Source organism: Talpa occidentalis, unplaced genomic scaffold (assembly GCF_014898055.3).
Source record: "Talpa occidentalis isolate TD23 unplaced genomic scaffold, MPIMG_talOcc4v2.1 talOcc4.14, whole genome shotgun sequence".
Lineage (NCBI taxonomy): Eukaryota > Metazoa > Chordata > Mammalia > Eulipotyphla > Talpidae > Talpa > Talpa occidentalis.
Genome location: NW_023601433.1, coordinates 25548814 through 25563982, shown reverse-complemented (window position 1 = coordinate 25563982; position 15169 = coordinate 25548814). Strand labels below are relative to the sequence as shown.

Here is a 15169-nt window from a genome sequence, read left to right as displayed (position 1 = left end):
AGAGCACTCAGCCTACAGAGACTTGGGTGTGAAACCCTACAGTGGAGGGATTCAGTGGTGCTACAGGCATGAGCTAACACCCTGCCGCCTGCCCACCAGAGCCTGGACCCTCCAGGCCCTTCCCCAACCCTGACTCAATGGCTTCAAGATCTGGAAAGGCCAACATCTAAAATTATAAAGCTGGGAAAACTTCAAAAAAGAAAGAAAAAGAGAGAGAGGAATGGAGGGAGGAGAGAGGGAGGGAAGGGAGGAAGAAAGGAAGAAGAGAGAGGAGAAAGGAGGAAGGGAGGGAGAGGGAGTGGAGGAGGGAGGGAGGAGGGAAGGGGAAGGAAGGGAGGAAGACAGTGCCACCTGCTGGAAAAGTCAAACAGCAAAAGGCGAAATTATTGCTACAGTAACATTTAAAAAATACAGAAATCAAAACCATATGATAATATCAATAGATGCTGAGAAAGCTTTCGACAAAGTGCAACACCCATTCATGATAAAAGCCCTTGAAATTCTTGGGATACAAGGAACATACCTCAACATCATAAAGGCCATCTATGACAAGCCAACAGCCAGTATCATTCTCAATGGTGAAAAGCTGAAAGCAATTCCATTAAGATCTGGAACAAGACAAGGATGTCCACTCTCACCACTGCTTTTCAATATAATACTGGAAGTCCTAGCCAGAGCAATAAGACAAGAGAAAGACATCCAAGGAATCCAAATAGGAAAAGAAGAAGTCAAACTATCATTATTTGCAGATGATATGATAATATACATAGAGAACCCCAAAATCTCCACAGAAAAACTAATTCAACTCATCAATCAATTCAGTAAAGTGGCAGGATACAAAATCAACACGCAAAAGTCAGTAGCCTTCCTATACACAAACAATAAATCTGAAGAAGAAGAAATCAAAAAAACCACCCCTTTTATTATCGAAACAAAAAAAATCAAATATTTGGGAATAAATCTAACAAAAGAGGTAAAGGACCTATACAAAGAAAACTATAAAACACTGTTAAAAGAAATAGAAGAAGACACAAAGAAATGGAAAGACATCCCCTGCTCATGGATTGGAAGAATAAACATTATTAAAATGGCCATCCTACCAAAAGCAATCTACAGATTCAATGCTATTCCAATCAAAATCTCAATGGCATTCTTCAAAGAAATAGAACAATTATTGATGAAATTCATATGGAATCACCAAAAACCCCGAATAGCCAAAGCTCTACTGAAAAAAAAAGAAGGAAATGGAGGCATCACACTCCCAGACTTCAAACTATACTACAAAGCCATAATCATCAAAACTGCATGGTATTGGAACAAGAACAGACATACAGACCAATGGAATCGAATAGAAAATCCAGAAATAAACCCACAGATTTATGGTCAACTAATCTTTGACAAAGGAGCAAAGACTATGCATTGGAGCAAAGAAAGTTTGTTCAATAAATGGTGCTGGGAAAACTGGGTCGCTACATGCAAAAGAATGAAGCTTGACCACTACCTCACACCATACACAAAAATCAACTCAAAATGGATTAAAGAACTAGACATAAGACCTGAAACCATAAAATACATAGAAGGAAATATAGGCGAAACACTACGGGATTTGCATATCAAAGACATCTTTACAGACACATCACCCAAAGCAGTGATAGTGAAGAGAAAGATAAACAGCTGGGACTACATCAAATTAAAGAGCTTCTGCACAGCAAAAGAGACAATAACAAAAACAAAGAGAAACCCCACCAACTGGGAGAACATTTTTGCACCCAACACTAATGATAAAGGACTGATCACAAAAATCTGCAAAGAGCTGATGAGACTCAGCAACAACAAAGAAAATAATCCAGTCAAAAAATGGGCAGAAGAGCTAAAAAGAAACTTCTCTGAAGAGGAAATGCAAATGGCCAACAGACATATGAAAAAATGCTCAACATCACTTGTAATCAGGGAAATGCAAATCAAAACTACCATGAGATACCATCTCACACCAGTGAGAATGGCACATATTAAAAAAACTAGCAACAACAAATGTTGGCGAGGATGTGGAGAAAAAGGAACTCTTCTGCACTGTTGGTGGGAGTGCAAACTGGTCCAACCACTATGGAGAGCTGTGTGGAGATTTCTGGACCTACTAAACATAGAGCTTCCATATGATCCAGCAATTCCACTCCTAGGTATTTACCCAAAGGACACAGAAACATCAATTCCAAAGAACACCTGCACTCCTATGTTTATAGCAGCACTGTTTACAATAGCTAAGCTTTGGAAACAGCCCAAATGCCCAAAAATAGATGACTGGATCAAGAAGATGTGGTACATATATACCATGGAATATTACTCAGCATTCAAAAAAGATAAACACATGCAATTTGCAGCAACATGGATGGCGCTGGATGGGATCATGCTCAGCGAAATAAGCCAAAAAGAAAAAGAAAAATACCGGATGGTCTCACTCATAGCAGGAATCTAGAAAACTTAAATAAGGGACCAGGAAAATGAATATAAGAAAGTGAAAATCAAAATCAACAAAAAACTATGAACCAGAGACACTTTTTGGGGGGTGGGGGGCGGGAGGGGAAGGATTGGGGTCAGAATGGGGCATTTGCAATTGTATGGGGGAATATAAAAATAAAATTTAATATTAAAAAAAAAAAAAATAAATAAAAAATACAGAAATCAAAAGGAGCAAAATAGGCTAACAGAAAAATACAGCACATGGCACCTTGACATATCAAGGGACTACATTATCACAAGGCAAGAATAACCTTCCAAAATCCCCTATCAATAATTCAAAGAACAGGACGAAAACTCAGAAAAGCAAATGAATGATGTGAGAAATAAAATTAATGAACAGAAAATACAAGTTGAAGCTTTAAATGATAAAATGGGGCCTCCCCGGTGGCGCAGCGGTTGAGCGCTGGGTTGCGAAGCTGCCTGCAGCCTCTGCAGCCGGTTCGATCCCCGGCTGCTCCCCGGCCACCAGAGGAGGGTCCCACATGGCGCGCAGACCTCTCCTGCCGCCCGCTGCTCCCCTCAGCAGTGTACTTCGGTCCTTCTGCCTGCTCTGCTCCCCGCTCTGGCTCTGGTGAATTCTCTCACCCTCCCACGCTTCTGACTGTACCCAGTGCATGTATCAAACAAACAAACAAACAAACAATAAATAAATAAATAAATAAGACATGCCTCTAGAAAATTAAAAAAAAAAAGATAAAATGATGGCTATGCAGGATGTGAAAAGATCAACAGAAGCAATAAAATATTCTGGAGAAGCTATGGAAGCAGAATAGAACAAATACAAGACTGAATTGGTGATATCAAAAATTATAATGCACAAAGGACCCAGGAGGAAGAAGAAAGAGAAGTATAAAGAAAAAGAGTCAAGAAACCCTTCAAGAATGAACTGATTCATTAGGAAAGGCAACATAAGCATCCAGGAGCAGAAGAGAAAGAAGGAGCAGAGATCTTGTTCAAAGAAATGATAGAGGAAAACTTCCCTAAGCTGGTTAAGGAACTAAACATACAAGCCCATGAAGTTAAAAGAACACCTGGTTATCTAAATGTAATGAGACCTACACGAAGATATGAAACTTCCAAGAGTTCAAGACAAAGACAGAATATTGAAGGTAGCTAGGGAACAAAAACAGATCATCTGTAAAGGTACTCCCATCAGGCTTACATCAGAGTTCTCTGAAGCCACCATACAAGCAAGGAGAAAATAGAATGACATATTCAAAATACTGAAAAATAAGAACTGCCAGACAAAAATACTACATACCCTGAAATACTCTCCTTCAGATATGAAAGAGAAATAATTGCCTTCCCAGACAAACAGAAATTGAAAGAATTTGTAAACACTGGTCTCCAACTGCAAGAAATGTTGACAGGAGCTCTTCTAATTTGGAGAAGAAAATCTACAAATAAAAACCTGACCAAGGAAGTAGATAAGTAAACTAAAGACAAAATGACACTGTGCTTAAAATGAAAATATACCCCACTGAATGGCAGAAAATATTTGCACATCAAATATCTGCAAGAGGCCAAGAGCTAAATCACTGAACAGCAACAATAAAACCTCCAAATCCAATCAAAACATGGGCACAAGGGCTAAAAAACTTCTCCAAAAAAGCACACAGATGACAAATAGGCGCATGAAAAAAATGCTCATCATCACTAGATATGAGGGAAAGGCAAATCAAAACCATGATGAGGTACCATCTCAAACCTGTGAGAAAGATCCATATTTAAAAGACCAGAAACAACTGTTAAGGAAGATGTTGAGAAATGGGACCTTATACACTGCTGGTGGAAATGTAAACTTATCTATCGCCTCAATAGGAAGAATACGCAGTTTTCTCAAAATATTAAAAATAGATCTAACATATGATTCAGCAAATTTTACTCCTAGCTCTCTATTAGAATGCAAAAACACTTAACTTGAAGGGATATATGCAGCACAATTTATAATAGCCAAGTATGGAAACAACCTAAATGCCCAAGTACTGATGAGCATATAAAAATGTGGCATATATACACTAGGGAATACTACTCTGCTATAAAAAGAGACGAACTCTTGCCATTTCTGACAACATGGGTGGAACTGGAGGGAATTATTCTCAGCAAAATAATTCAGAAGGAGAAAGAAAAATACTGAATATTTTCACTCACATGTGGAACATAGGAAAACAAAACAAAGGATCAGGAAAATCCAAACAAAAAAAAACCCCTAGAAATCCTACTGAAAACTTGAGGGTAGCAGAGGGTGGAGGGAGGTTGGAGAGCAATGTAGAATAGAGCCAAGGGACTACGGTGGATGACTATGGATAGCTGTAGTAGGTGCAGTGTGGGAACATGCATCTGAATAAGTGTGATTCTGTACCTTCTTTTATTTTTTATTTAAATTTATTTTTATATTCCCCATACAATTACGACCCCCTTATTTTGACCCCAATCCCTTGTTTCCCCGCCCCCCACCCCCCATAGAGTGTCTCTGGTTCATGGTTGTTTGTTGATTTTGATATTTTCTTTCTTATAGTTATTCTTTTTCCTTGTCCCTTCTTTAAATTTTCTAGATTCCTGCTATGAGTGAGACCATCCGGTATTTTTCTTTTTCTTTCTGGCTTATTTCGCTGAGCAAGATCCCTTCCAGCTCCATCCATGTTGCTGCAAATTGCATGTGTTTATCCTTTCTGAATGCTGAGTAATCTAATTATAGTGAGTATCGTGAACCAATGTTACATGAATTTAAGAGTGTAGTATACCTGGAGCTACCATACAACCCAGCAATTCCACTCCTAGGGATCTACCCAAAGGACACAAAAAACATGTCATATCATCATATTAGCTGCTATTAAATAAATTTAAGATAACAGCAAACGCTGAGGCAGGATTACAGATGTTATGCAGACATTTCAAGAAGTAGGCCTGAGATGCCTATCTTTAGAAAGTCCTGCTTGAATAGCTGACCCATGGTTGTGAATGGGAACTTGGACTTGAAAGGGTCTACCCTTCCCTAACTGATTGATAAAGGTGGCTCACTGTGTCTCAACTGTGTGTGCAAACAATGTGGTTTCTGCTGAACACTTCGCTTTCCTTTTGGGATTGTGGGATTTCAGTACATGCTAGGGAGAGGAAGCCTACGTGACTAGACTGCAGCTGTAACCTCAGGCACCCAGTCTCTAAGGAGGCTCTGGCACTAGAAGACAACATATTTTCATGCCGGAGAAATTAAGCAGATATTGGTAACTACACAGGAAAATGACTCTTGCAAACTTGAATCGGGTTTCCTCCATTTTGCCCCAGCCACATTTCTCTTTGCTGATTTTGCCTTGCATCATTTCACTACAACAAATGACAGGCATGAGGACAAATATATGCTGAGCCCTGTTAGTCCTCACCAAATAACCAATGGGGTGTGATTTGAGGAGCCTCTAACCATGAGTGCATTTTATGAAACTCTTATTATTTGGGTTGACATATTATACACAATTATCATCAGACGGTTATTTCACAGAACACCTTTGTTTAATTCTGTTTTTCTTGTTATCTGTCTTTCAGGTTCCTGTACTTCTGTCAATTTGAAGAAAGGCATAAAAGGGATACAGGAAACAAAGTCAGAAAAGAATGTGAAATAAGCAACAATCCTATTTTAATCAGAATTTTTAAAAGCACTGATAATTGGCAAAATGGCCTACACCACGAAAGCTATGAAGACAACACGCTCAATTTTCTCCAACTATGCAGGGTTTAAGTCCTTTTTATAATAGTTATGAATCAAATAGGTCACTGAAGTAATTATGGAAAAATGAATAACTATCACAGGTAGTATAACAATGTACTACTTGTTACATAGTTTTTGTTTCTAAACTTTTTCTTAATTCTTATGAAACAAAAGCCACCACTCACTTATTACAGGAAGTTGTTGACAGAAGGAGTCAAAATGAAAAAAAGGAAAAGAAAAATGCACCCAAAATGTAGGATGAGTTGTTATTCCACCCTGTACACAGTGATCTTGATCATTTACAATCAACAGAACTGATGGCTGAGGGAGACTGAGTTATCTTATATGTGGATGGTTGGAAAGTTTGGTAATCTAATTGAGTACATAATCTAGTTAAGCCACAGGTGATCAATTTCTGAAAAAATGTAATATCTAAAAAGCACTTCACAATAAAACTATGCCAGATAAATCTTTGTGTTTGATAATCCAGAAGACACTTTAATCCTGGCAGACCATCATCAGTAGTTCTGAGATTGTGATGCAGATACAAAGATATTCACCATAAGAAACTAACAGACTATGAGATAAACGTTTGGTTAGGTAACCAATGACCTTAAAAGGAAATGTACATCTTTGTCAAACATAGATATGTTTTCATGTGTTCTGATTGCGGTAGATTCCAAGACAATTTTCCACAGGATGACATTTAGAAGGCAACACTAAAGAGTAGGCAAATGAAAAGAGAATCCTGAGATATAGCACTAAAATAGTCAGGGACTGACTTTTTACTAATATCATGAGAATTCCCAAATAACTGAGAACTAGTATATTCAGAAATACTATTTTCTCCTGGTATATTAGTTTTCTGCAATAAAATATTTTGGAGATCCCAGTGTCTCCAAACTGTGGGTCTGTAGAGGAAATCTGATCAAAACATGAAACTATCAAAACATGGTTGTGGTATGATCCCCTATAAATTAGGGTCTGACAGTGGCTTGAGGTTGTGTTGGCCAAATTTTCATTTCAGTATGCCTCCAGGGGAATGCATCCAGAATGTGAGAAAAACACAAGCATTTCCACAAAAAGCAAGTAGGAAAGACAATCGTTTTTCTCACGGTGTATCCCAAGGTTTTGACAATTATGGAAAATGTTGGCATGTGTACTCACTAGGACACACTTTCCCCAACCCTAGGTGTGTATGTAGCACTATCCTTACAAAAAAGGTTGTCATGACCTTGGTAGATGTGATTACTTTTCCATATTTGGACACTGAATGTACCAGTCACTTAAATAGTCGATCTAGGATGCTAAAATTGTTCTTTTAAAAATTACTATCAAAGAGATTTTAAAAATTAAATCCAACTTACTCTTCAATATATTTACTTGATACAACTGATACTTCTCCTCCTTAAAATTCCAATTTAAAAAAATGTTTGTAACATTGCTTCCTGATTCCTGTTTTACTGTTCTTGAGTCCATTCTTCAGTCATTTTATTAACTTCCTTGACCATCCATTGAGGCTGGTATTCCCAAGGTATTGTCAATGGCCTTCTCCTTAATCCATATGTTCTTCATCACAGACAGTTCATTCAGATCTATGATGCTGCCTTATAATTACTGTAAGATTATTTCAAATATGTATCTCTAACCTTGAGCTTTAGCTATTATCCAAGTAGCCAAGAAAAATGTTGGTCTTCCCTGCTGACCTGATGTTCTTCTTTGTTCATGAGACAAAGTCCTACTCATTCTTGTCCAAGGTAAACGCTAGGGCTCACCCCAGAATCCTATGAATCATCTTGGATTTGTCTCTAGCTCCCTTAACTTTTTATACTCAATAATCACTAAGTTCTTTACCTGCCTCTCCTTTACATTTCCACTCTAGTCCTCTGGGCAAGCATGGCTCTTCCCTTATGGCTTGCACAGGAAAAAAGCGCAAACTAAAGCCCAAAACCACCTACAATAATTACTGTTATTTCATAATGAATACATTTTTAGAGCAAAACAACTGAGACAGAAAGCCTAGAAAACCCACCTTTTCCCCCTTTTTATTTTAATGAGGTAACAGTGTCCAAAACTGTAGACGTTTCAGGGGTACAATATCTTACATCACCAATTGTATATATCACCACTCACCCACCATGAAAAAAATCAGCATTTTAAATGGAATAAATTGAGCTTGCTGACTTGACTTATTTCAGCATGGATATGTGAAAACTTCAGAATGGACTAATACTAGCTCCAAAAAACTCATCTCACAATCTCTTTATGATTTCCTTCAACCTTTACATGAAGGGTTAGCAAACTCTGGCCCATAGACAAACTCCACCCTGCATCTGATTTTAAAAATAAAGCTTCACTGGAGCACAGTCATATCTAGTCCCTTATGGCCTGTGACTGCTTCCCATTACAATGGCAGAGTTGAGCAGACATGACAAAGAGTACATGGATTAAAACATTTAGTAACAGGCCTTTAGTAACAGGAAAAGCTCTCTAATTCCTGCTTTATACAATAACCACAGTGCCCTAACTCTCAAGTCCAAGCTTGTTACTCTAATGCTGAAAATTCTTCAATGAATCCCTGTGACAAACAGAGCTAGCACCTTCCCTAATAGCCAGCCATTCTCATCCTCTTTGCTATTGTTGAAGAAACTCAAGTTGGAGCCCCTCCACAGTTCCACAAAGAGAAATGATTGTCCTGAGCTAATCACAGTAACCACGTTTCCTTTACCAGTGACTGGTTTATGGTGTGCTTATGATGTAATCCAACCAATACAGTGTTAGGGGAAGTCTACTACAAGCTTCTGAGTTTACTTCCTGTTTAAAAGAGACACGTGAAGAAAAGCAGCCTTTTAGCCTCTGGATATTGTTATGGGAGAATATGATGCTTGGAATCACTGCTATTAGCCAACCAGGCAAGCAGACAAACAAAACACCCCCAACCCCACAACTGAAAGAGGGACAACTGGAATCCTGATGATATCACTGAACCCCCAAACAATGCTGATTCCTATCATTTCAGCCACTGTTATTTAACTGTCATTTAACCTGTTAACTGTTGCTAAAAGCCTTCTTCTACCTGATAAATCTCCCAAGGTGCACAGGGTTCAGGGGAGGAGTCCCTCCTTTATACTACCATCAGGCTGTCATCAGCTTGCCCTCGCTAGTTATTCACCTCTTTTCCAGCCATTCCCAGAGCACACTTTTCATACCAATAAAACGAACAGCTTATGAATTCTGCAAAATTCACTCCTGCATCAAAGTCTTTGCACTACTGTTCACTTTTTAAAAACTCGAATTCCTTACCAAGAATTTAAAACATCTGGCACTTATTAAGCAGCAACCAAAAACAATAACAAGTAACTTTTGTTACTACTTTTTTGATTTCTATACTATCAATAGGTATCTTTTTTTTTTTTTGGTAAAGATTTATTTATTTATGCATATAATAACTGGGTACAGGCCAGAAGTGCAGGGGGTGAGCAGATTCACCAGAGACAGAGTGGGGAACAGAAGAGGCAGACTGACTGAAAAAACACTGCTGAAGGGAGCAGCAGGCGAGTCAGGGTAGCTCCCTGGCCGGTGGGGATCAAACTCATGCTGCAGAGGCTGAGGATAGCTTCACAGTGCTTTGCTTAACCCCTTGCACCACCAGGGAGGCCCTAAATAGATCATCTTAAGAATGATCTCTTCTTGGACCTCCCTGGTGGCGCAGGCGGTTGAGCACAGCACTGTGAAGCTGTCTGCAGCCTCTGTAGTGCCGGTTCGATCCCCACTGCCGGTCTCAGAGCAACCCACATGGTGAGCAGACCTCTCCTGTCTCGCCCACTGCTCCCTTCAGCTGCGTATTTCATCAGTCTGCCTGTTCTGTTCCCGGCTCTGTCTCTGGTGAATCCTCTCACCCTCCCGAGCATCTGGCCTATACCCCAGCCCTTGCATAAACAAAAAAAATAATAATAAATAAATCTTAAAAAAAAAGATCTTTTCTTGGTATTGGTGCATACTGGCTAAGTTTTGCAGTTTTATTTTTTGTTTGTTTGCTACCTATTTAGAGTACCCGACAGGTGTTGTTGAGCCTCCAGTTTTAAAAGATATAGTTGTTGTTTTTTTTTTTTTTTAAGATGTATTGATTTACACAAGAACCGAGGTACAGGCCAGATGTGCGGGAGGTGAGAGGATTCACTAGGGACAGAGGGAGGAACAGAACAGGCAGAACAACTGAAATACAGAGCAGCGGGAGAGACAGGAGAGATCTGTGGTGCCATGTGGGTATCTCTGACACTGGCAGGGATCTAACAGGCACTGCAGAGGCTGCGGACAGCCTCACAGTGCTGCACTCAACCACCTACACCACCAGGGAGTCACAAGATATAGTTACTTTTTTAGTGAGAAAAAGCATGATGTAATAATTAATTTACATTTAACATATGTAATCCACTTGTTGGAAAAACTGAATAAAGATCATTTTTAAAACAAGTCCCATTTGTTATGATGTTATTAGGAAGAACATATAGCATACTAACTAATAACCTTTTTCTTTTTTATAAAAGGTATTATATGGTATTTTAGGGTCCATGGGAACTAAATAAGTGACTTTCTTTTTTTTTCAGAAAGACAACATTGTCTCAGATTTTCAATTATCTACAATTAATTTTCTAAACAATTGTGAAAGCCAGACTATGAAGAATTTAATATACATGTAATTGAGCACATTAATCTTTTTCATTATCAAAACTCCCTTATTTTTCCTTTCTTTACCTATGGTAGGAACACCAAGAGTCGTTCACTATCTAAAGTCTTACCTGCATTGCTAATTGCTGGAGAAGAATGAAGTCTCTTCTACTTCATATTGAGAAATTAGTTGATGATTGCTGTGATTAAAAAAAGGTGATAATCATATTACTATTTTAATAGTAGTTTCATGTATCAAAAGGATAATTATCCTGTATACTTCAAATTTGTATGGTCTACAAATTTTTACAAAACGTAATTTAAAAGGGGCCTCCCTGGTGGTACAGCGGTTGACTGCTGGGCTGCGAAGCTGCCCACAGCCTCTGCAACACCAGCTTGATTCCCGGCCACCGGCAAGGATCCCACATGGTGCAACAGACCTCTCCTGCCACTCCTGCTGCTCCCTTCAGCAGTGTACTTTGGTCCTTCTGCCTGTTCTGTTCCCCGCGCTGGTTCTGGTAAATTCTCTCACACTCCCGCACTTCGAACTGTACCCAGTGGTTGTATAAATAAATAAATAAATCTTAAAAAAAAAAAAAAACCCATAATTTAAAGAAGAAAAAAGAGGAAGGTGAAGCAGTCATGAAATGAGGGCAGTATAACTCAGGAGCTCACACACAGTGGAAGACGCCTTGAACTCAGAACGAGTCCAAAGCTCTATAACCAACAGCTATTTCCTCCTGGACAAGTCACTTCCCTTCAGCTCAAAACCTTTCACCATAAAACAGGGATGCGATTGCCTTATTTTAAAGGCAATCAGATTATTAGAAGATTTAATGAGATGATACGGCCTCCCGAAAATGATAAGACAAATAGTGAAGCAATAGAATAATTTGTCCTTGAACTTTACCACTGGAACAACTTTGGAATCCCCCCAAAATCTGAATGTGTGTTTTTTCATAAGTTCTGACAACGAATATTGCAGTTTCAAGAAAATGTTATTAATTCGGGTTATTAGTGGCTTTCTTTGTGGTTTGTAACTCAAGGTTTTAGCTATTACAAATCTGTAACTAAATTTATTATAAATGTCACCTCATTAAATAGCATAATTTAGCTAATCACAACAAGAGCAGAAAACTAAGAAGACAAACCTGGCTTTGACTACTACTATTCCTTCTCTACCTACTCAAACCCTGAACCAGCAGATCTTTATTGGAATAGTGTTCACTGCCGTGTTCATCTCTAACTGACTTGGAAAATATAATCTAACTTTTATAACTCATGGATACTGGTGAATCATGGATGGGTCTTGGCTTTCCCATTGTCAACTAACTTACTTTAGATCTAGAGATTTCTGCTGAGTGATTTCCTTTTAAGGCAGAATCAGAAAATAATTTGAAATTTGACATAAATATAAGTCACGTAGGGGAATTTTCATTTGTATAGGAAATAGATCACTGGAGAGCTCAGTCTTAATTGTGGAATCTCAGGCATGTTGGCACCCACTATCTCAGAATGATATGGGATTTTCCACAACCAAGAAAAGGTGTCACAGGACGTAAAGCAGCAGTAGCATACACATCTGCTAACACAGGAGAAGGGAAAGTCTGATCTCTTCCTGCAGCATTGTTTGAACCCCTCTACAGCTTAGAATGGCCCCAACTAATACCTACTAGCGGGAAAATCAAAGATCCTAGAAGGATAACTTACTGCTACAGTCTGGGCAAAGATAGGGACTCTACATAAGGGTTTTGAAGGAGGGGGAAAGGTTATCTTTGACTAAAGTTGGGAGGCCCACCTGTCAGTGCTTTGAAGCAGTGATGGAAACATATGTAGGGAATTTTAAAAAATTGCAGCTTTGAAGTCTAAATGCAGATCACCATGAAGGCTGAGGAATCTGGACCAGCAAGGTTATCCTGGGAACAAAGGTCAATCACTACCAGACCAGCAGGACCAGCCTGTTAGCAGCATAGCAGACTAGCTATACTGCAGCAGTAGGGTGAATGGAAACCAAATCAACTCTTAGTTATGCATCAAATGCAGCTTTAAAGGAAAAATATATTAAGTAGAGGTTAAAGAAATACCATAAAAGTTAAGAAAGTCAATTGTACCATAAACTAAAAGTTGGAGTCCACAATTTACAAAATACAAAGCCCCATTAGCTAATACTCCATTAGCTAATCATAGGACTAAAAGAATCAGATTGTAAGTGATATCAGCAACATTAAAAAGGAATAAATTTTGCTATATACTTTTATATATTGCCCATCAGAATAACTGTTTTTCCTCCTGATGACTTACTGATTTTTTCAATATATGTCAGGGTTATAAATTAATTCTCTTAATGATTTAATCCTTCTTATTTGAGTGACTGTTACCACGCTAAACAATACTAAAGTTCAAAAAAAATTACTGTACCTTATAATGTTATCTACAGCATGTCTATTTCCTTCCCTCCTTCCCAACAATTCTACCATTTGCTGTTTGTTTTCACTTAAAGCAAGTAAAAGTGGTGTGAGGTCATCCTGTAAAACAGTAAAAACAGTTTAGAATTTCTAAGTCACACATTTTTAAACTGAATTTTAATACTTACAGATAATATGAATTAAAACATGTAATACAGAATGTAAGAAAAAGTGACCCATTTGTTCTCACACCTCTGTAATTTCTCATGTGCTCCTCCTCCTTTTTCTCTTGCTCCATCTTTTCAATAAATGCAAACTCCAACGCTTACTGCCTCCAAGAACAATACTTCTATCACAGCCTTTACCATGGTATATTGTATTTAATTTATTATTCCCCCTCTAAACCAAGAGCTTCTTGGGGTCACAGGCTAATTTTTTTTTCTCTATCTCCAAACTTTACACATACTAGTAATGCTTTAAGTATTTTTATTGCATTCATAATCAAGCTGAGTATCTCTTGACTAGTGTTTCTTAAATTACATTCCAAAGAATATGTACCCTTACCAGAAATTAAGGAATACACCCCAATGGAAACATTCCTTGATCATCTATTATTTGGAAATATTTTATTTTTTTAAAGATCCATTCATTTATACATACAAGAGCTGGGGTACAGGCCAGAGGTGTAGGGGGTAAGAGGACCCACCAGAGACAGAACAGGGAACAGAACAGGCAGATCAACGGAAGTACACTGCTGAGGGGAGCAGCGACCAAGCCAGGAGAGGTCCGCTGCGCCATGTGGGTCACCCCCCTGGCCGGCTGGGGACCGAACTCTCGTCACAGAGGCTGCGGACAGCCTCACAGGCCACGTACCAACCCTTGCGTCACCAGGGAGGCCCCGATTTGGAAATATTTGAAAACATTATACCTCTAGAGATAATGAAATCTGTTTAACTTTACTTAATCCCTGTTTGATAGTACTTTTTTTGTGGCAAACACAAACATTTGAGGAATTAGGAATTGCAGTGATAGTTTTGAGAATTTTCCACTAAAGGGAAAGCATTTCTCCAGCTAATATGACCTTGTGTGGGTCTCTTCCCTCAATGGCATCAAGATCCCAGATGTCGCCTTCAGGCACTAGGGAGATGGGCTCTGAATGAAAGATACAGGTTTCAAATGAAATTTGATTGCTTATTATTAAATGGCCCAATGGGGCTTCCCTTATTACAAGCTGGTAAGTTTTTATCTTAGCTGTCAGAAAGCTCAGTATGTAATTTTATTCTCAATTATAGTAATTCTGAAACTTAATGCATATGTACTTTTTTAAAAATCCACTTTTATTCAGATTTCCATTTTTAATTCCTACTTAAAATCACTTTCTATTTTATAAGAAATATTAATTAGAAATAAAAATACAATGGCTTACCAATAAAAATTCTAATAATGACCTATTTGGGTTATTTTAGCAAAATAAAAGCTACTAAATCACTTGCACTTTTTTAAGGATGAATACTGAGGAGAAAGATAAAATATTGTGTGCAACATGCATAATCTATTCAACTGTGATTAACCTATCAAGGCTGGTAGACATTTGATTGACAATATGATAATTTAGAGTACATGTAAGTATACTTCTTAAAAACACTGAGAAATTTTAATTGGAAACACTCAAACTCATTTATAAGAGATTAACAAAAATATGAAACATATTATAAATTGATAAGACTGTCTTCAAATCTTGAAATCTTCATCAAAATACACAACAAGTGCCTCCCCTGGTGGTGCAGGTGGTTGAGCACCGCACTGAGAAGTGTCTGCAGCCTCTGCAGCGCAGGTTCAATCCTGGCCAGCCAGCGAGGGTCCCACATGGTGCGGC

The 15169-nt window shown here is 38.4% G+C and overlaps 1 protein-coding gene across 7 annotated transcripts in view; it reads right to left on the bottom strand.

The window, feature by feature from the left end:
* Positions 1-15169, bottom strand: part of LOC119244449 (putative ankyrin repeat domain-containing protein 19) — a 279339-nt gene that overhangs the window by 258401 nt on the left and 5769 nt on the right. For 6 of the 7 annotated variants that reach the window (XR_008551744.1, XR_008551741.1, XR_008551743.1 and 3 more), the window contains 2 exons: positions 13307-13413; positions 11020-11088 (listed from right to left, as the gene is read on the bottom strand). Coding sequence is in view for 1 of the 7 variants with exons in the window: in XM_054694871.1 (XP_054550846.1) it covers positions 12765-12804; positions 13307-13413 (147 nt within the window). In the remaining 6 variants the exon portion in view is untranslated. Of the gene's footprint in view, positions 1-11019; positions 11089-12072; positions 12805-13306; positions 13414-15169 lie in introns of those variants that run through there. The other variant, XM_054694871.1, reaches the window with a different exon arrangement.